The sequence below is a fragment of the Crinia signifera genome, chromosome 1, assembly GCF_055691185.1.
Source record: "Crinia signifera chromosome 1, ASM5569118v1, whole genome shotgun sequence".
NCBI lineage: Eukaryota > Metazoa > Chordata > Amphibia > Anura > Myobatrachidae > Crinia > Crinia signifera.
In genome coordinates, this window is record NC_139217.1 from 422,611,229 (window position 1) to 422,632,193 (window position 20,965).

The 20,965-nt window shown below is 45.2% G+C and overlaps 1 protein-coding gene across 3 annotated transcripts in view; it reads left to right on the top strand.

Annotated features, from left to right (window-relative positions):
* The window catches only part of BDP1 (BDP1 general transcription factor IIIB subunit), a 99,449-nt gene that overhangs the window by 50,086 nt on the left and 28,398 nt on the right, over positions 1–20,965 (top strand). For 2 of the 3 annotated variants that reach the window (XM_083151882.1, XM_083151883.1), the window contains exons 12-21: positions 8,672–8,813; positions 10,676–10,817; positions 11,442–11,515; positions 11,610–11,739; positions 11,899–11,972; positions 13,677–13,908; positions 15,123–15,295; positions 15,893–16,084; positions 17,093–17,321; positions 17,475–17,635. In XM_083151882.1, coding sequence (XP_083008008.1) covers positions 8,672–8,813; positions 10,676–10,817; positions 11,442–11,515; positions 11,610–11,739; positions 11,899–11,972; positions 13,677–13,908; positions 15,123–15,295; positions 15,893–16,084; positions 17,093–17,321; positions 17,475–17,635 — 1,549 coding nt within the window. The remainder of the gene's footprint in view (positions 1–8,671; positions 8,814–10,675; positions 10,818–11,441; positions 11,516–11,609; positions 11,740–11,898; positions 11,973–13,676; positions 13,909–15,122; positions 15,296–15,892; positions 16,085–17,092; positions 17,322–17,474; positions 17,636–20,965) is intronic. The other variant, XM_083151884.1, reaches the window with a different exon arrangement.

Sequence of the window (20,965 nt, forward strand, 5' to 3'; positions counted from 1 at the left end):
TGTCTTATATGATGCTAACAAGCGAGGTTGGCCTGCAACAAAGCAGACGTTGGCTCGCTGGCTGCGGTTAACAATCAAACAGGCTTATTTATCCTCAAATAAGCCAGTCCCTTCTTCCATCAGGGCCCACTCCACCCGTTCGGTTGGGGCCAGTTGGGCTGCTCACCAGGGAGCCTCTGCAGAACAATTGTGTCGCGCAGCCACTTGGTCTTCACCTCATACCTTTATCAAATTTTACCAATTCGACACGTTCGCCTCAGCAGACTCTGCTTTTGGGCGCCGTGTCCTCAGTGCAGCTCAGGTGCGTCCCCTCCCGTAAAGGGACAGCTTTGGGACGTCCCACTGTCCCAGTGACCACCATTGGTATGATAGAAAAAAGGGGATTTTGGTCCTACCTGTAAAATCCTTTTTTCTGAATCCATGGTGGACACTGGGCGCCCACCCTAACGCACTAATCTGCAATGAGAGGGTGTATACGTTACTCTCTGGAACCTTACACTTCCACGGTAGCTAGGTTTCCTTTTTTCTTTTCTCTTCCTCTTCCTGTTCCTTGCGGATAAGCTGTTGAACAAACTGAAGCCTGTAGGGGGCGTGGAGGAGGAGGAGCCTGGGCTGCACAAAAACATTGTCAATCTTCTTGGTGCCTGTAGCTGAAGCTCCACCCACACCCCACTGTCCCAGTGTCCACCATGGATTCAGAAAAAAGGATTTTACAGGTAGGACCAAAATCCCCTTTTTTCTTTCATACTCGTGCCCGAAGCGTGGCGAGCGCAGCGTATTACTTTACATGTATTCCGCTCGCCATGCTTCGGGCACGGTGGCTCGCTGCGCTCGCCACACTTTGGAAAATCAACTCCACGCCGACGTGGATAGTGGGGGTATGAAAAGGTCGGAGGGCGGGTTCCGCTGCACTCCCCACGCTTCGGGGTGGTGTGGATAGTGGTGGTGTTTTAGGAACACATTCACACCTGCACAATCATACAGCTGACACAGTAATGACGACATGTGTTAACTAAGAACTGTAATTTACTTAAATAATTCAAAAGCATAATGACAATAAGAACAATGAATCAATTTAAAACAGTAAAACATTAATCAAGAATAATGAATCACTGTAAAACATTAATTAGTAAAAAATCAGTTAATCATCCTTAGGGAGGAGGGTAAGTGCTCGCAGGATGCGATGAAATGGGTTATCCCCACCCAATGTCTTTCTCCACATAAACTCCTGCAGATAGGATTGGAGCATGTGGCGTGCTGTGCCTCTTTTGGCGCTTATTGCGCCATTTGCATGCACCCCACATTCTGGGTATGAACCCCTGTGGACGGTTCTATAAAATTGAAACGGTGATTAACTTGGGTGTGCTGATACCCTGTAAGTTCCAGCTGTACAGTGCTGTACGCCATCCAGCAGTCCGCGTAATCGTGGTGCCTGGCTCTATATTATCAATAATAGCCGCCATCAAAGTGCTGGCATCGCGTCTGGGCACCATGGTGAGGAAAACTGTCAAGTTTCCCTACAAATTCCCCAAAAAATCCACTCCTGTGGTAACAGCCGGCCGACATTGCTCTTTCTTCTCACAAATAAACTCTCATCGACCTCCACGATGTGGCCTGGACCGCCGATACGGCACTGTGGCTGCGCCATGAGGTCCATCATGCAAGCCTCCCGCATCCATCTGTTGAACAAAACAGCGGTCTTTTTAGAAATGTCCAACTGTTGCTGACGGTAGTCAATGGATGTCAGCTCCTGGGCCCATGAATAGACAAAGTGCACCAAAGTCACAAAGGATAAGCGGCACCCTGGAAACCAGTGGGCCGCTCTGAGGCACACCTTGAGCCGGCACGCTTTAACATAGCACCGCCACATAAATTCCTTCACTGATAGGTGCATTACGTCGCCATTCGCACAATTCTGCGCCAGCGGACGGAGATCATGTCATTGAAAAAAGGAAATGGCCTCCTCCTCCGTCTGAGGCAAGGTAAACATATTATATGTATTATATGTTATTATATATTATATATAGATGCAGCCAGTTCATAAACTTTAGATTAGTTCACCAGCAGCTCTGAGGGATGCTTCTACTCCTGTCAGAAAATCACCTCAGAATAATTTCTGAGAGAATCTGACAGGGGGCGGGAATGACAGAGAATGGGAGCGGTACTGAAATCACTTTTGCACGCTACTATAAAGTCATGCGATGTGATTTCACTACGGTCGCGTACGTAAGGAAACTGGGCGCCCTGCTAAGGAAACAAGTACCGTATCTTATTCTAAACTGTCTGTCTTTCTTTTAATATAGCCTGTTATTGTCAGAACTAGTGTGTGGGTTTGTGACTTATTAACATGTCACAAAAAGGGAAGGCCATGGCAAAACCCTTAGCGGGTACTGCTCCTAGGCTGCACGCTTATACTTGTGGTAATTGTAAGGAGAATTTCTCCTCAGACAGACCGTTGCTCTGTAGATGCCTCCCCAGCTATCAGTACCCCTGAACAGGCAGTGTCGGCTGAACCAGCCTGGGCACTTACTCTCTCTTCTGCTATGAGAGATTTAGCCTCACAGTTAGCTGCAGCCAGGCCACACACACCTGCCCCTGAAGTGGTTGCAGGCAATGCAACACAAACTGTGCCCACTATATCTGGGTTCAAGGCCTATCCTCCTCTGTCCAGGGATTGGTACAAGTGTCCAGCTCCCTTCAGTCTATCCTGAGGGCACCAGTTAGGCCCTCCCTCCATTGCTGTCCCAACAGACGGATGCGGACGACACTGGGGAGGAAGGTGTCAGACACTGATGATGATGACAATGGAGCCAGATACTTCCAAGGAAGATCGTATGACTCAGTCACGAGTTGATGCGCTCATTAAGGCGGTTTGTTCCTCACTTAAAGTACAGGAGGATCAACCGTCAGCATCAGAGGCTCCTGTTTTCAAGAAAAAAAGGATATGGCAGTTTTTCCTTCCAGTACAGATTTGGAGGGTGTATTATCTGAGGCCTGGGCTCTTCAAAACAAAAAAAAATTTGGGATCCAAGCGCCTTCTATCGTTTTTTCCCTTTAATGCGGCGGACCGCAGCAAATGGGAAACCCCCCCACAAGTGGATGCTCATGTGGCTTGGTTAGTTAAAACCACCACATTGCCTATTCCTACGGTGGCTTCTTTAAAGGATCCCACTGACAGGAAATTGGTACATTGCCTAAAGGCCATATTCACCAATGCAGGGGTTTCTGCCCGGCCTGCAATGGCTTCAGCCTGGGTAGCTAGGGCTATCTCCTCCTGGGCGTAGATTACAGGAGTTAATTACTTTAGGTACACGTCACTCTGATTTACTGTCCTCAGTGGATTTGATCAGAGAGGCAGCAACATATTTAGAGGAGTCAACGGTAGATGCAGTATCTCTCTCATCTAAAATCTCAGCGTCCTCGGTAGCAGCGCGTAGAGCTCTTTGGCTCCTCACCTGGAATGCAGATGCGGATTCTAAAAGAGCCCTAGAGGCTCTTCCGTTTTCAGGAACGTGCTGTTTGGCCCTGAGCTTGATAAGATAGTGACCACAGTGGCCACCTCAAATAAAGCGTTCTTACCATCTGCACCCCCTATGGGGAGACCAGTGAATTTCCGGCCCTTTCATCCCCAGGGGAAACTCAGGGGTCAGTCCTCGGCTAGACTGCCTCACCAGAGAAGAACCCCTAGTTCCCAGGGAAAACAGTCCTGGACAGGGCGTCGTCAGGCTCCAAAGCAGCCTGAAAAGCCCGCCGCATGAGGGTTGGGCGGCCCCCTGAGATCCTCGAGTGGGCGGTCGCCTCCTGCAGTTCTCTGCCATATGGCAGGTCGCCACATCAGACAGATGGGTAAATGCCATAGTCTTGCAGGGGTTCTCACTTCCATTCCAAGGCCGCCCCCCAGCCCGCTTTTTCAAAACAGACTTACCACAACACAGGGACAGAGCAGAAGCATTCTCCAAGTCCATCCAATCTCTTCTGGACAATAATGTCATAATCCGAGTACCCTCCTGTCAACAGGGCAAGGGGTTTTACTCCAACTTATTCTTGGTGGAAAAACCAGACGGCTTGTATCGACCCATCCTCAACTTGAAGCAGCTCAACAAGTTCATCAAGGTACCCAGGTTCAGGATGGAGTCCCTTCGTTCTATCCTCCAGGCACTGGAACCGTAAAACTTTGACATCTCACGACATCAGAGATGCATATCTACATATACCAATCAGAAGAGATTACCAATGCTTCCCACGGTTTGCTACGATCATAGCACAATCTCCAGAGGTTCTACAGGTGCACCTCCAGATCACAGTGGAACTTCTACAGTCAAACGTGTGGCTCATCAATTGGGAGAAGTCCAGTGTGACCCCAGTTCAGAACATGATCCATCTGGGAGCACGTATAGACACTGGAGCAAGAAGAGTCATTTACCAGAGGAGAAGATCTCTTCTCTTCTAAGCATGCTGAGAGCCTTCCTACAACATCACAGGGGGCCTTATTTTGGTTCATTCTTTCTGACAAAATCCTTCTTAGATGGACAAAACCATGTGCACTGCAGGGGGGGGCAGATGTAACATGTGCAGAGAGAATTAGATTTGGGTGAGTAATTTTGTTTCTGTGCAGGGAAAATACTGACTGCTTTATTTTTACACTGCAATATAGATCTCACTTTGAAGTAAAACCCCCACCCAAATCTAATTCTCTCTGCACAAGTAACACCTGCCCCACCTGCAGTGCACATGGTTTTGCCCATCTAAGAAGGATTTTGTCAGAAAGAATGAACCAAAATAAGGCCCAGGGTGTCAGTACATCAGAGCATGAAGGTTCTGGGAAAACTAGTCTCCTGCTTCGAAATGGTGGAATTCGGCCAACTGCACTCCAGACAGCTACAGTTGGAGTTACTTCGGAGATGGAACAGCTCACATGCAGGACTCAAAACCCAGACTTTTCCTTTGTCCAATCGGACAAGGATCTCCCTCTCTTGATGGCTCCGCCCAAGCAATCTTCTGAAGGGTCGTCAATTCTCTGTTCACGAGTGGGTAATTCTAACTACCGACGCCAGCCTCAGCGGATGGGGAGCAGTGCTGGGCCCACACTCCTTTCAGGGCCATTGGCGAAGGGTGGAGGCAAAACTCCCCATAAACATACTAGAGATACGAGCCATTTATCGAGCCCTCACCGGAGTAAAGCACCTGGTCAAGTCCAAGCTAGTAAAGGTCCAACCGTACAATGCCACGGCCATGGCTTACATAAATCACCAGGGCGGAACCAGGAGTGCGGCAGCAATACAATAAGTGCTACCTCTAGTACAGTGGGCAGAAAATTCCCTTCTTGCACTCTGAGCAGTCCACATTCCCAGGGTCGAGAACTGGGAGGCCGACTTCTTAAGTCGACAGGACATACAATCAGCAGAGTGGAGTCTTCGCGAGGAAGTATTTGACCAAATTGTGGAACGCTGGGGTCTACCTCAGATAGACCTAATGGCGTCCAAATACAACCACAAGTTAGCCTGAAGGGTCGTGGAGGAGGAGGAGCCTGGGCTGCACCCAAAATAAATTGAATCTCCTTGGTGGTTGTTGCCGGTGGCTCCACCCACACCCCACTGTCCCAGTGTCCACCATGGATTCAGAAAAAAAAGGATTTTCCAGGTAGGACCAAAATCCACTTTTATGCAATTTTCATACTTTTATATATTTAAGGAGACTTATAGTGTAAAATGTACTTTCATTTTTAATTTTTGGCTAAAACCTACTGGGTACACCTGGGGAACTACTGGGGAAATAACATGTAACTGGCACTAAATATGTGCAAGGACATGATTGCTTGGCATTGAAATTCAGTGCCTGAGAGTACACAAACTTGTTTTATGCAGAAATATAATATATTTTGTATGTGTTTGATGTGCTTATACATCATAAATGCAAGATCGCTCAAGATACCTCTTTCAAATATATATGTATGTGTATCCCTTATCCAATATGCTCGAGACCACAAATGTTTTGGATAATAGATTATTTCAGATTTTATAAGTATATAAAAAGGGGCAGGGGGAAAAACTAACAAAAAATTCATGAAATATTATTTTCGGAATATTAGAGATACTCAACGTGTGTGTTTGTGTATATTTATAATTTTATTTGGTACTTGTTTAGTTTCACGGTGACACTGGGATCGCATCGCATGCGATGGTACTTGTGCAGTTTCACGGCACCCCTGTCCGCAGATCGCATGCAATGCGATTTAGCACACCCCCACTATTCCGGTTTAGCGTACCCCACTATCCACGTCACCCCGAAGTGTGGTGAGCGAACGCGGTACGCGTCCTTCCGACCGGTTCATATCCCCACTATCCACGTCGGCGTGGAGTTGATTTTATAAAGTGTGGAGAGCCCCATGATTCGGACTCATTTTACGTGGAAGGGCTCACCGTGCTTCGTGCTCGGTGGCTCGCTGCGCTCGCCACACTTTAGAGAGTCAACTCCGACGACGTGGGTAGTGGGGTTATGAACAGATCGGGAGGATGCATACCGCGTCCCCTCGCCACGCTTTGCTTTGACGTGGATAGTGGGGGTGTGCTAAATCACATTGCGTTGCATCGCACGTGATCAAATCGCATGTGACCGCATGTGATTTGCGTGCGATCCACGGGCAGGGGTGCCGTGAATCCACACAAGTACCTTTTTTTGTTGTTGTTTTTTTTATTACACAACATGTTTTATTTGAATTTATATAACAAATGTTAACGACACTGGCATTTTTAAAGGATATTTTGCACATCTCTCACATATGTTGGCACTCAAAGGGTCAATCCATGTTTGCTGGTTTATTTCTGGAGTGCACTTCTAAGATGGAGATGTGCCCCCTATTTCCAAATTTGTCTGTGTAGTTAATCCCATAACCTGCAATAAACCAGCTCTATGGTTATCGCTCTTACAAATCCAAGTTTAAATTAATTTCTAAATCATCATCAATTTTGTTGGAAGGTGCCACAAACTTTAGATTGCCTACTGGTTAGCTTTACTTCCAAAAATAAAAACCGGTTAAGTCCATATGAGGTTGATGAAGTATGTGTAGATGGGCCAACAGGTAGACATGAGCCCTCATCTATAGGGCAGGAGCAAAGTGGAGACAATACTACGTAAGGAGACTGAAGTGGACATGGCAGTTATGGGATGCATTCAGCATCCCTGTGGTTAGCATCCCGACTACCACCAGGAGACCAGTGCTGGAATCCCGACTGCAAGGTTGACGAAGTGTGAGTAGCGGGAGTGCTCGAGTTAGCCCAGGGAAGGGAGGGGGGTTAGCTTTAGGCAGTAGGAGAGGAATGTAAGGTTAAGCTGCCGAGAGGGTAATACCCCTTATCACATCGCACCAAACCTGAGTCTGACCCGGGTTTTTGCCGAGTTGACGTGCGGTGTGAAAGGGCCTATTCAAATTACCCGTGTCCAGCAACATGGCATTCCGACCCGAGTTAAACGAAAGGTTAATACCGGGTTGCTGTGCAGTGTAAATGGGTAACCCGGGTCCAGCATCCCAGGTCCCGTTCACACTAAATGAAGGGGCAGGGTCCACTCCTAGCTCTTTCTCCGGCCCGCTCCACAATGAAACCCCGCCCCCTTTCTGATGTGGGGGACTTTCATCACAAATCTTGGGTCGCCCCTGGGGGACACGAACCCTGCCTGTCTCTGCTTCAGGGAGATGGAAAGGGTTAGGGAGGGAGCGGGAAATCGGAATCGGGCGGCTGGGACCGGCGGCGAAGTGGTGGGGACCGACAGAGAGCTCCGTAGTAATGGGGTGCACACGTGTCTCGCGCGCGCACTTCCCCTTCTAGCGGCTGGCGAATCTACCGCCAGCCCCTGCAAGAATGACAGGCGCTACATCTGTACTTTTCTGACCCCTGTCAGGATTCCCTTTGTTGGGATGCCAGCATCTGTTTTCTGACCGCTGGTCATCTATATGTATCCCTCAGGTACAGTAGGGCATGCAGAGGGAATAGTATTAGATGGGGATAGATTGTAGTAAACTGTTGTGCATTAAGCGAGCTGTTAAAAGGTTGGACGAGACTCATGTCAGGCGGGGTAAGGAGTCATATAAGTGGGCTATAGCGTGGGAGGCAGATGGTAGTCGTGGTCAGAGACAGAATAGCTAGTAAAGCGGTCGTAGCTAACCTTATGCAGCATCAAATTAATTCTGGAGATAATGGGGGGGGGGGGGGGGGCAGTGTAGGGATTTGCAGAGTGGTTCAACCAAAGAGGAGTAAAAGATAAGCCCGTGGTTGGAAAATATCAAGTGCCAATCATTATTAGTCATAATTGTGAACTTTATCATAAATATGCAATGTGTAATTCACTTTACATTATCAGATAAATACCTATTATGCCTTCAGTTGATACTGTATGTTCTTTCTTGAAAGGCAAATTCGATTGGTTCCCAAACTCTGTACTCCAGAACCCTTAACAGGTCACCCAGTAGGTGCACAGGGTACTGATTACTCCCTGGCACATATTAAAAGACCCACAGGTGGAGCCAATTACTTCACTGGTGATTTTGTGAGTAGACCTGGAAAACATGCACTGTTGAGATTCTAGAGTACTGAGATGAAAGTAATCAAAAATGATGAAATTGTTGCAATATGTATAAAATAATTTTGGTTTCTTTTTGATTTGCATGTACCTGAAGATACAGAGGATGATACACATGCATTGAGTGAAACTGCAGAAGTTGATGTGTCATTGGACTCTCTTACCGTTCAAGAAGAATCCTCACTACTGCTCTTTACTGAGGAAAGCGAGTGGCACTCAGAGATTGATGAATTATCAAGGTATATAGATGTGTCCGCATACATCTTTACTACAGTTGGACCAATTAGCCCTTCCTGGCATGCTGGGTCCCATGAGACTCTGCTAGTGTCACATGCACCAGGAGACAATTCTGAATAATTTGATATGCAACACTTGTATATATGTGTGCAACTGAGTTGCTGAATCTGCATACAAACTGCTACAATGCGACGGCACGTGAATTATTTTCATACCGAGTTCTGTTGTGCTTCATATACAGACAATGTTGCACACAAGTGTCACTTGTCAAATGAATAAGCAGAATCTCCAGAGAAGTCCTATGCTTGGTACACACTTGGTGTTAGTATATACAATCCGCCAACTGCCCATGCACCCGCTTTGCAAGCTGATGGTGATTGGCAGCTCAACTGGTTGGGCACATGTAAATGCCCACCCAGTTGTGCCGTTCGTCCCGACTGTTCTGGCAGTGTGTATGCAGAACACACTGCCTGATCCATCTGCAGATATATTTGCTGGTCAGTTGATCAGCAGATATATCTTTAGGTGTGTACCCATCTTTAGTTGCATCATATTGTAACCAAGATTCATTTTTGGCACATAAAAAAAGGTGACAGGTGCTAGAGGAGTTCTTAATGGGACCAGCTCACTTGCGACTCATATCCCTCCTCATGGCATATTGAGGTTAGATATATGGGGCACATGTATTTAAATGATTGTTTAAAATTAAAAATATCTATTTAACCCTTTGAGTGCCAAGTGAATTTGTCCGAAATAGGTGTGAAAATTGCCAAGCAAACTTTTTATTCATCATAATGAGCTGTAATGTATACCTTATATAGGAAATATCATTTTTTTTTTTTATATATAACAAATGTGTGCAACGCTGGCATTATTAATGGGTATTTTGAACATCTCTCATGGATGTTGGCACTCAAAGGGCTAAAAGATTGTCATAAGATTAGTGTATCAGGTCAGTAATGATTAATGTAAGTCACAAATGGTTTTCTTTTAGAATATAATCTTTCATAGTTTTATGCTTTCTGTTGAATTAATAGGCTGCATTCACACTGGTTCAGCACAGAAAATGAATGCCTTTACAGTCTGTAGATGACCAGTCCACTTTACACCAAAGCCTAAACCAGTAGCGCCTACATGTAAACTTGGGTGCTAGTGTTTACTTGTCTACAGTGTGATTTAGATTAATCAGGTATTATCTAACTGCTAAGTGTACAGTTTGTTTTGAATGAGCCAACAGTAATACATGGAAAGGATCAGAAACGTACAGTATCTGGGAAGCCCATATGTGTGCTAAGGCTGCAATTGGGTGGTTAATGCTGCTTTCACATCGCAAAATGCAGGGTCGCATCGGGACTTTGAAACGGTTTAGTCCTGCACGACCCCGCATTTTGGGATGTTCACGTCCCCTCCGCAAACTGGCATTATTGCGAGTTCGCTGACGTCATTCGGGGGCGCGGCGGAGAGTCAGCGTGTCATCGGGAGCAGAGGAGGAGGAAGCGCTTAGATTTGGGGCTATTTTAAATGCTACCTCCTCCATAATGTGAACGGGAAATGGGTCGCTTGACCTGTTTAACCCATTCACACTGCACGTCAACGAACCGGTAAGAACTCTGCTTTTTTACCGGTTCGAATTACCGTGTTGCTACCCGTTTGCAGGACCCAGTAACCCCTTTCACATCGCACTAGTTACCGGGTCAAACCAGCAAGAAACCAGCTTGTACCCGGTAATTAGTTGCGATGTGAAAGGGGTATAACTGGTCCCCTGTGTCCTACATGAACTGACTTGAAAGCCAAGATAATTCTAAACATATATTCCTTTTTATGACTTATGACTTGCAATTTAATTATTTCTGTTATTTTCCAGCATGCAGGAGAATCTGAGTCTGGATCAGCAGCCGGCAGCACAGATCGCAGATGGGACTTTAGCAAAAAATATAACATTTGGGGATTTGGATTCCATTGAGTCAAGTCAAGAGAAGACTAGCCCTGCGACAATCGATCGAACGGTATAGACTTTTGTGTTACATACAATCAGATATTGTTTTCATTACAATTTATGCAAGCCTGGTTTTCTAAAACCTATTGAACAAAATCAAGTTATCATATTGGGCTTGAAAATTTATTTTAAACATTTCCACAAATTTTATATTTTAGTTCAAACTAAGTAAATATGCCTGTGGCTATCATATCTATCAGTCATGATTTGGGGCAATACGGATGGTGCAATGGTTAGCGTTACTGCCTCACAGCACTGAGGTCCATGGGTTCAATTACCACCATGGCCCGAACTGTGCGTAGTTTGTATATTCTCCCCGTACTTACGTGTATTTCCCCGGTTATTCCGATTTTCCTCCCACATTCCAAAAATATACTGGTAGGTTTAATTGGTTCCCAACACAAATTAACCCTAGAATGTCTGTGTACATGTGGTTGGGAATATAGACTGTAAGCTTCACTGGGGCAGGGACTGATGTGAATGTTCAAATATTCTCTGTAAAGCGCTGCGGAATATATGTGCTCTATATAAGAAACTGTTAATAAATAAAATCAATTTGCTGTTACTGTCGGATTGGCCGTAGCAGCTGTATTGGCCTCAGTTAGTGAATGTTTTTTTTTTTTTTATGTTACAGGGCAGCACTTCTGCCAAAGAGCCCAGTGCAGGTGTTTTAGAGGCTATTGAACAAGATTTGGAACCTGTTGATAAGTGAGTGATGATAATAAACTGTATGATCAAAACAGTCCGTAAAAAAAAAATGGCTGCAAACTCTATGTTCATGAACTGATTTCTATGTTGTCAGACAGCAGATACTTCCTGGGCGCTGCAAACGACCTGTTCCAAACTTGTCCAAAGCATCTGTGAAGAAGGAAGTATCCACTGGAAGGCAAGAACATCAGTCCAGTCCATGTGAGCATTCAGATGTCGGAGAGGTATTTTATTAATGCTCTCTAAATTAGATGGCTTTCCTTCGCTGGGATTGTTTTCCACTGTAAAAATATTAGTAGTTTTCTTTTTTTTTTTTAGAAATTAATTTCAATTCTACTTTAAGTGCTAAAAACAAATATATACGTTTTAATTTAATTGCTTAGATTTCTGTGGATGATAAGAAAACACCAGAGGAAGACGCCATGGCTGTGGACAAGCAAACGGAACCGTATGATAAGTAAGTGCAGAACTTAAATAAATCCATAAGCCTAAACGGAGTTACTGATGAGTTAACTAATTAGCAAACTGTTTATGTTCAAATAGCAGCAATTCAAATTGAATCACTTTAACAAGAACCGTGGGCTAGATGTATGAAGCAGTAATCAGGGAGGAGAAGTGATATAGTGCCTAGTACTTTATCTCTGGCCAATCAGCTCCTGACTGTTAAGTTACATGCTTGCTTTATAAAGGTACATTTAGGAGCTGATTGGCCGGTGATAAAGTACCAGGCACTTTATCACTTCTCCCTTATTACGGCTTCATACATCTACCCCTGTATTCCTATAATGCGACCAATAAAGCCATTAAGTTTTTAGTTTCTTTTTAAATACTATAGAAGCATCTTGTTTATACAGATCAGTTTTTTGGTTAACGTTGTAAAGGAACATCCTGGTACTTGTGGTGCTGTTTTGCTTGGCTGTTATGAGAGTGTCCTTAGGGCATCGCCTGTGCATCTGGCTAGTAGGATGCCAGTTTCGTAACAGCAGTATTCCCTGGCCTGTTTTTAGGAAACTTCGGCCACCTACCTTTCCAGATTTACAGGATGCTTGCAGTGGTGCATTTATTGGTCCCTTAAAACCACTCCCCACCCCAGAGGACACCTATGTATGATGGGGCTGGGTTATGGCTGCTCAGGGCAGTCTGTCACCCATATAGTGCTACAGTTTTGCTACTTTAATCATAACATATGGTCCCATTTGTAGTTTGTGTCCTCCTACAGTACGTCTAGTTTCTATACGCAGTGCCCTGGGGGTTGCATGACATGATTTAGCCGGCAGTTCCTGGCTTGTGCATCTTATACACTAGGTACTGTATATGGAATGCTCAAGCAAAATCTGCGGATTACACTGTCATGCCTATATTCTGTGTGTGGCGACCGTGTATCTGCATATGTAATGCTCACCACTAGGTGTGACTAGATGAGCTGCTAAGTTACTGCAGCAACAATGTAGGATGACCCATGGGTAATACATTTTGCCTGGTTTTGCATTTGTTTCTGTTGTCATTTTAAATCCATGGGTGGAATCCACCAGTCAGTGGTGGTAAAGCTATGTTGTGTCATTATTGGGTGATCCGGAGTCGGATGCTCCTGTAACCACGCTAGCATTATTTATCTTTGGTTGTGTCTGTGACATGCAGATCTTAGGTACACCGCTGTACACCAGAGAATGACTGAGTGGGGATGGTCTGTTCTATCCATTTGTTAGTGCCTGCAGTAACTACCACAATGGGGCTAGCACAATTGGCACTTGGACTAGCCCCATACTATAGTGAGTATTGGGCCTAATTTCACAAATTAGTGACTGTTGGTACTTTCCCATGCACAGGAAATGTTCTGCGGGTACGCGTATGAGTCCTGCATCACACAACCTGCTACCATATTGTGTTATCACTGCTGCTTCTATGTAATAGAAATTCCAGTCTCTTCTGAATAAAGCCCCTAATAAATATTTCAGTGCATTTCAGGCCATTGGATATCTGACGTATGTGCTAAACATGGCTGACAAAGTTGCTTTGCTGTGCTTCCATATCACAATCAGGCTCTTAGACAATTACACAAATGCATAAAACACCAACTACTGTATATGAACATCAGCATTGCGTCCGACTCTAGATGACGCCCAATATTTCTGTTTCTTGTTTGTTATTGGACTAATTTTAGGTCTGAGGAATCCGTATCTCCAAATGTATGTAAGGAGTCCTCCAAACAGTCTGCACCACATGTGAGAGGCAGATTCCAGAGACCAAAGCCTAACGTGCAAATAAAGGCATCTTCTAAAGGAGAAAAGCTGGATGGTAATGAGGATATCCCTACAGAAATAATGAAACACGCTACTAATGTCTCCAGTGCTGTCTCACAGAGCCACAAGGAAGACTTGGCTACACTTGCAGAGGTTAGAAAACCTAGTTTACAGTATTATCAATAGCCCAGTGGTTCCCAAATTATCTGCCTAGGCACCCAGGTCACCTGACTGGAGACTGGGAAGGTTCGGGGAGCGGCTTCAGCATAATATCGCTCATGACGTTTGTTGCCTGTTGTCATGGCTCACACACTGAATGATGTGCACAGACGACCTGGGCAATATTGACCTGCATGTTCCGAATATACCAAGAAGAACAGCTACTGTAGCACAAATTGCTGAAAAATATAATGCTGGCTATGATCTAACACACTGTGCATCGCAGATTGCTGCGTAACTGCAGACTGTGAGGAGTGTGCATGCTAACCTCTGTCCAATGCCGCAATTGCATACAATGGGCATGTGAGCACCAGAACTGGACCATGCAGCAATGGAATGGAAGCCACTGCCATCAGGGAATACCAGCATAAAGGGCTGTACTTGGTTTGGAACAATGTTTAGATAGGTGATACAGTACATGTCAAAGTAACATCCATATGAATACCATGAACATTGCCCGGAGCATCACACTGCCTCTTCCAGCTGCCTTTTTCCCATTCTGTATTCTGGTGCTACCTTTTCCCCAGGTAAATAACACACATTCCTGACCACTTGCTGTAAAATGTGATTCATGAGACCAGGCCACCTTCTTCCAGTGCAGTTCTTCCAGTGCAGTTTTGCTGCTCACGTGCTCACTGCTGCGTAACAAGCTGTGATGCTCCTTGCTATCATAGCCAGCATTAACTTGTACAGCAACTTGTACAGCTGCAGAAGCTTTCTGTGGTATCAGGCCGGACAAGCTAGCCTTTACCCCAATGTTCAGCAATGATGCTTATGACTGTCGCCATCACACATTGACCCTTGTCATAGTAGCCCAGGTCCTTATACTTAACCACCAATTTTATTTTTATGGGTAGTACACATTGAAACCCCTCCCCCCAGCCGCAGAAGCGGCTAAATGCAGCAGGCTCCCTGCATTAGCCGTGAGCCTCGCTGTTTGGGGGAATCCTTGTTGTCTTGTGACAGCGAGGATTCCTCCGGAACGTTGAATAGGGAGAGCGGCCGACGTGGGGGTTAAACAGCGAGGATCGCAGGTTTTCTGTGATCCCCGCCATTTAACCCCCTCGCCAGCCATGCACCACTGCATTGAATACTACCCTATGTTTGGTTCGTGTATATAAATACATAATTATCTCTTTTTATTTTAGCTTGACAGTGAAGAAATGGAAGTTTCCTCCATTGAAGAAAGCATCAGACAAGTGTCTTCTGCCCCCGTTCCTGGTCCATGTCCCACTCCGAATGATCTTGGCTCAAAGTCTCCTGTTGCACAACCAGTGGGATCAGATGCTGCCTCTGTAGTCTCTGGAATGTTGGATATCAAGTAAGATTGTGGGGAAATGTTGGTCTTAAATTAAGTGTCGCCCGTGACTACAGAGATTGAAAAAATACCTTTTGTAGGCCAAACCAATATGGCTGATATTTCAGGGGAAAAAGGGATTGGAGTTTTGCTCAGTTCCACTCTCTAGGACAGGGGTAGGGAACCTTTTTTGTGCTAAGGGCCCTTTTTATGGGGAAAAAATCCTTTGTGGGCCATATGTAAAGATTTATCTTACAAATTGGCTGCTGCAGCCGTCCCACGCTCCAGCGGCTGCCGCTGAGTAGGGCTGACAGTCTCCGGCTGCTGTTGATTAAGAGGAATCTTGCGAGAACTACCGACCTCTTGCAAGAATTCCCCTGTACTTGATTCCCGGCAAAGCTGCCAGGTGGGTGATCGGGCCACTCAGACCGGCTACGGGGGCTGCATACGGCCCCTGGGCCTGAGGTTCCCCACTCCTGCTCTAGGAGCTGGCAGCAGTAAATGTACTCACAATGTGATATACATATCACTTACTAGGATAAAAAGGTTAATCATGGACAGTACCGTATGATATGATGCTATATAAGGCATTCACTCTTCATGGCCTTTTTTTTTTTGCAGAAAAGAGACGCCTCCGCCAGTACGAGGACGATTGTTGAGACCAAAACCAAACTTGCCAAAGATCCCAGCCAAGATTAAGCCTTGTGTAACAGAGCAGGACGTTCCGCATGCATCACCTCAGGCTTCCTGCACTGACGACTTGTCATCTTTATGTGCTGCTGCCATGGACCAAACAACAAAAGTTGAGGAAAAGTAAGAATACACCTATTTACATTATTACACTCTTTACTGTTAATACTCCTCTCACGTGCGCGCTCTGGACCTACTGTATGTAATCTGATCAATTATCTAGACATCAATCTTCATAATTGGTTGAGCCTACAGAATGCCTATGAATAAACACTGAAAACTAAAGTAAAGCTAACATTACAAGGAATTATTTTATAATCTTATTAATTATTATTATTATTTTTTTAAATTAACATTTTATTTTGTAGGTAGTATGTATGCTAGAGTTACCTGTTTGTGCATGAAGTATAATGGCCGTATTCGAACATTTAAACCAGTTGTGTATAACCCTTAAGGTGCCCATACACTGCCTGCGACATCTCGCAGCAGTGTACGGACACCCGATGGACTGCAAGCCGCCGGGACCTTCCGGCAGCAGGGACACATGCGATCCGTTGTGATGGATCGCATGCATCCCTGCTTAGCGCCCGTCCCAGAACAGGTGGTCGGACGGCCAGCCGGTCCGACCACCTAGTCGGGTCCGATGCTCACGGGACCGTGCATCGGACCCGACTACATGTCAGGGAGAGGCGATTTGGGCCGATTTAACGGGCCGATTGGTCGCAATCGGCCGAAATCGGACCAAATCGCCTTGATGTATACCCAGCTTAAATACTGGATTCAAATGGTAATTTAGGGGATTAGAGGGAGAATGCAGGTAGTGTTGTGAATAAAACAGATAGTATAAATACAGTCTAGTCATTTCATAACAATGACCGCAAAATGCCTTTTTGAAGCGTTGGGCAATGGTAAATCACAACAACTATCTTTGTTCATTTTTCCCACAAAAACCATAAAAGTGTGAGGGGGAAAAGAATAAATTTTCTACCCTAACATATGGTAATGTGTGAATCCTGATGTCATAGTGATGTTTTGGCGTTTTTATTTGAATTCGCTCTCCCTTTAGTGTCTTGCCAAACATATTTATGTTCAGTACGTGTTTTAGTTAGTTATTGTTATTTTTCTGTGTAGGCCTGAGCCACCCTCTAGCTCTCAGGAAGAACGGAAGGCATCACCTATAAAACCTGCAATCCTTGCACGAGGCCGGTTCCAGAGACCCAACACCAGTGCAATAAAGTCGCCTGCTGATATAGGAAAGTCTGACCTGAAGGAAGCCACCACTGTGAAGTGTTCTGGTGATCCTTCTGCAAACAGCAGTGGTTTGCCCAGCAACCTGCAGAATGACGCCCACTCTGGAAACGTATGTGTGTTTTTGGTTTCTCTGATGGGGCGGCATTTCAAGATTTTAAGGATTTTCAAATAAATTTCAAGCTTAATTGTGTGACTGAGATATCTCACCGCAATGAGAGAAATGCAATGTGTTGCTGCATAATCCATTTGTTTTGTATTACAGCAAGAGACGTGCTTGTCCTTACATGAGGATGGAGTGTCCACCTCTGCCCGAGATTCTTCTCCCTCGGGAAAAGTCTTGTGCTCCGATCCTTTATCTTCACTGAAATTAATTGAGGATAATAATTCAGTTCCAGGAGTCGGCACTGTGGATAATAACACTCAGTGAGTTCCTTATCATTTGCATCTGAATGGTGGTTGTGTTTTCCACTCAAAATTAAAGTGGAAAAACACACTACAGGCTGATCCAACTTTGATGTAATGTCCTTAAAACAAGCCAAAATGAGGCTCAGTAGTGTGTGTGTGTGGCCTCCACGTACCTGTATGACCTCCCTACAACGCATGCTCCTGATGAGGTGGCGGGTGGTCTCCTGAGGGATCTCCTCCCAGACCTGGACTAAAGCATCCACCAACTCCTGGACAGGCTGTTGGTGGATGAAGCGAGACATGATGTCCCAGATGTGCTCAATTTAATTCAGGTCTGAGGAACGGGCAGGCCAGTCCATAGCATCAGTGCCTCCGTCTTGCAGGAACTGCTGACACACTCCAGCCACATGAGGTCTAGCATTGTCTTGCATTAGGAGGAACCCAGGGCCAACCGCACCAGCATATGGTCTCACAAGGGGTCTGAGGATCTCATCTTGGTACCTAATGGCAGTCAGGCTACCTCTGGCGAGCACATGGAGGGCTGTGTGGCCCCCCAAAGAAATGCCACACCACACCATTACTGACCCACTGCCAAACCGGTCATGCTGGAGGATGTTGCAGGCAGCAGAACATTCTCCTTGGCGTCTCCAGACTGTCAGTGCTCAGTGTGAACCTGCTTTCATCTGTGAATAGCACAGGGTGCCAGTGGCAGATCTGCCAATCTTGGTGTTGTCTGCCAAATGCCAAACGTCCTGCACGGTGTTATACTGTTAGCACAACCCCCACCTGTGGACATCGGCCCTCATACCACCCTCATGGAATCTGTTTCTGACTTTTTGAGTAGACACATGCACATTTGTAGCCTGCTGGAGGTCATTTTCCATGGCTCTGGCAGTGCTCCTCCTGTTCCTCCTTGCACAAAGGCAGAGGTAACGGTCCTGCTGCTGGGTTTTTGGCCTCCGGCCTGTCTCCTGGTAGGGCCTCCATTCTCTGGACACTACGCTGACAGATACAGCAAACCTTCTTGCCACAGCTCGCATTGATGTGCCATCCTGGATGAGCTGCACTACCAGAGCCACTTGTGTGGGTTATAGACTCCGTCTCATGCTACTGCTAGAGTGAAAGCACCACCAGCTTTCAAAAGTGACCAAAACATCAACCAGAAAGCATAGGAGAAGTGGTCTGTGGTCACCACCTGCCGAACAACTCCTTTATTGGGGGTTTCTTGCTAATTGCCTATAATTCCATCCTATCATACCATTTGCACAACAGCATGCGAAATTGATTGTCAATCAGTGTTGCTTAATATCCTTCAATTCTCTCCTTCTGGTTAGGACACAAGAGCCAGCACACCACCAGTTTAAATGCAAATACTTTTTAGTAAGAGAAAATCATGAGTATAGCCCATGATCTTATTCCATATACAAGAAATGGCATCTACTTATCCATATCTCAGGGAGGTCACTGCATGGCACAACAGCTGTTTCGGAGCGTTACCTCCTTCATCAAGGGCACATTACAACTGACCACCATCATAGGCTAAATAGGGAGTGAGGTGCCCGCCAAACTGAATCACACCTGTTGCTCACCTGCATAATCACCTAGCTTCCCCCCGTAGAACACCATTCCGGTGGCCAGTGTCCTGCTGACGCGCGGAAGTGTACCAATGGAACGCACACCTCATATCCGGTGACCTACTTACGGTATTTCCTAATGCGCAGCGTCTGGTGCTTGTCCTGACAACCGCCAGGCAAGCAGGTTTCCCCGCAGCACCAACGTAATCAGGACTAGGGGGGACGTTTAACATCGGAGTCCGTGAGTGAGTCACACCGACCTCATCACCTGGCTGCTTCAATATAAAACTTAATCCCACATATGCACCACGGTATCATCTTTTCTAAAGGGTTTTCCTAACTTCTAAAACCATTAGTCACCTGTTTTGGGTATAGCTTGTAGTGGTAAGCAATCAAAGGCTGCGGTGTGATATGTCTTCTGACAGGCACCCACACCCCCCCCTTGCATGAATAAATTATATCAACTATGCATAATCATCAGCACAGAACTATCCAAGTTTCCATATAAAGAGAATATAGACAAAGATATTCATCTTAAATTATCAAAAGTACTCGCTTATGGATCACAAGAACTCATAAGTACATTCTGAAACCCGTCCACCACAGGATGATAGTGGAAAAATCACTAGCTCATTAGGGTTCATTATGTCTGCTCACAAACCACAATTATCAGATATCGATTCAAAAATAAAAGGGTCCTTCTCACAAAACAACATTCAGATTCAATTCTATATTAAGACCTGTAGGTACCAAGGAATTAAACCTGTATATATAAATTCGAGAAAGAATGGTGGCTCCAATAATGCGCTTAAAAGAGCAGCACCTCTATAGTACCTCGCTGTTAGTAAAGGCACAGGTACATACAATAAATCAATGAAAATTTGTAAAAACAAGTGTACATTTATTGGCGGTTAATCCAGCAATAAGATTTTATTCCGTTTCGGATTTTCCAAAAGTGCCACATACAGTACAGATCCGCGGCCCGACGCGTTTCATCCCTTAGGACTTCATCAGGGGCAATGAATTAATCCAATAAGAAGGTGTCTTCTACACAGTTTATGAATGGAGGAGGGATATCCTCTAACCGTAAGGTGGTGGTCTATACAAAACTTTTAGGGCTACCGATTAGGTGAAAGTGGTCTCTCAAACCAGATAGTTTCAGATAAGTTCACAGATAGTAGAAGATAAGTTCATAAATAAAGTGGCAGTATTCAATATGGTGTTCTTCTGTCCACAATGGCAGATTTATACAGCCTCGATTTAGGTGAGAGTGATCTCTCAAACCAGATAATAGCAGACAAATTCACAAATGTAGTTGCAGTATTCAATGTGGTATTCCTCTGTCCACAATTGTAAATTTATACAGATTAAATTGGGTGAAAATGGTTTCTAACAGATAATAGTATACAAATTCACAAGTAAAGTGGCAGTGTTCAATATGGTATTCCTCTGTCCACAATTGCAGTTTTATACAGCCTCTCAATGTAACATGAACCATGAATTCACAGGGTGAATATATATTCACTCTCTTTTTGTAACAACTTAAGGTGTCGGTCACCCCTCTCCTCAGGGGTTTCACACTATCCACCGGCATAAACTTGAATTCTTTCATGCTGTGTCCAGCTTCGAAAAAATGTCTTGCTACTGGTGTGCTTGAGTCCCTGATTGTTAATGCTCGTTTAATTGATGAACGATGCATGGCAATCCTATCTTTTACCATTCTAATCGTCTTGCCCACATAAATTTTCTTCCAGGGGCAGACTATCGCATAAAC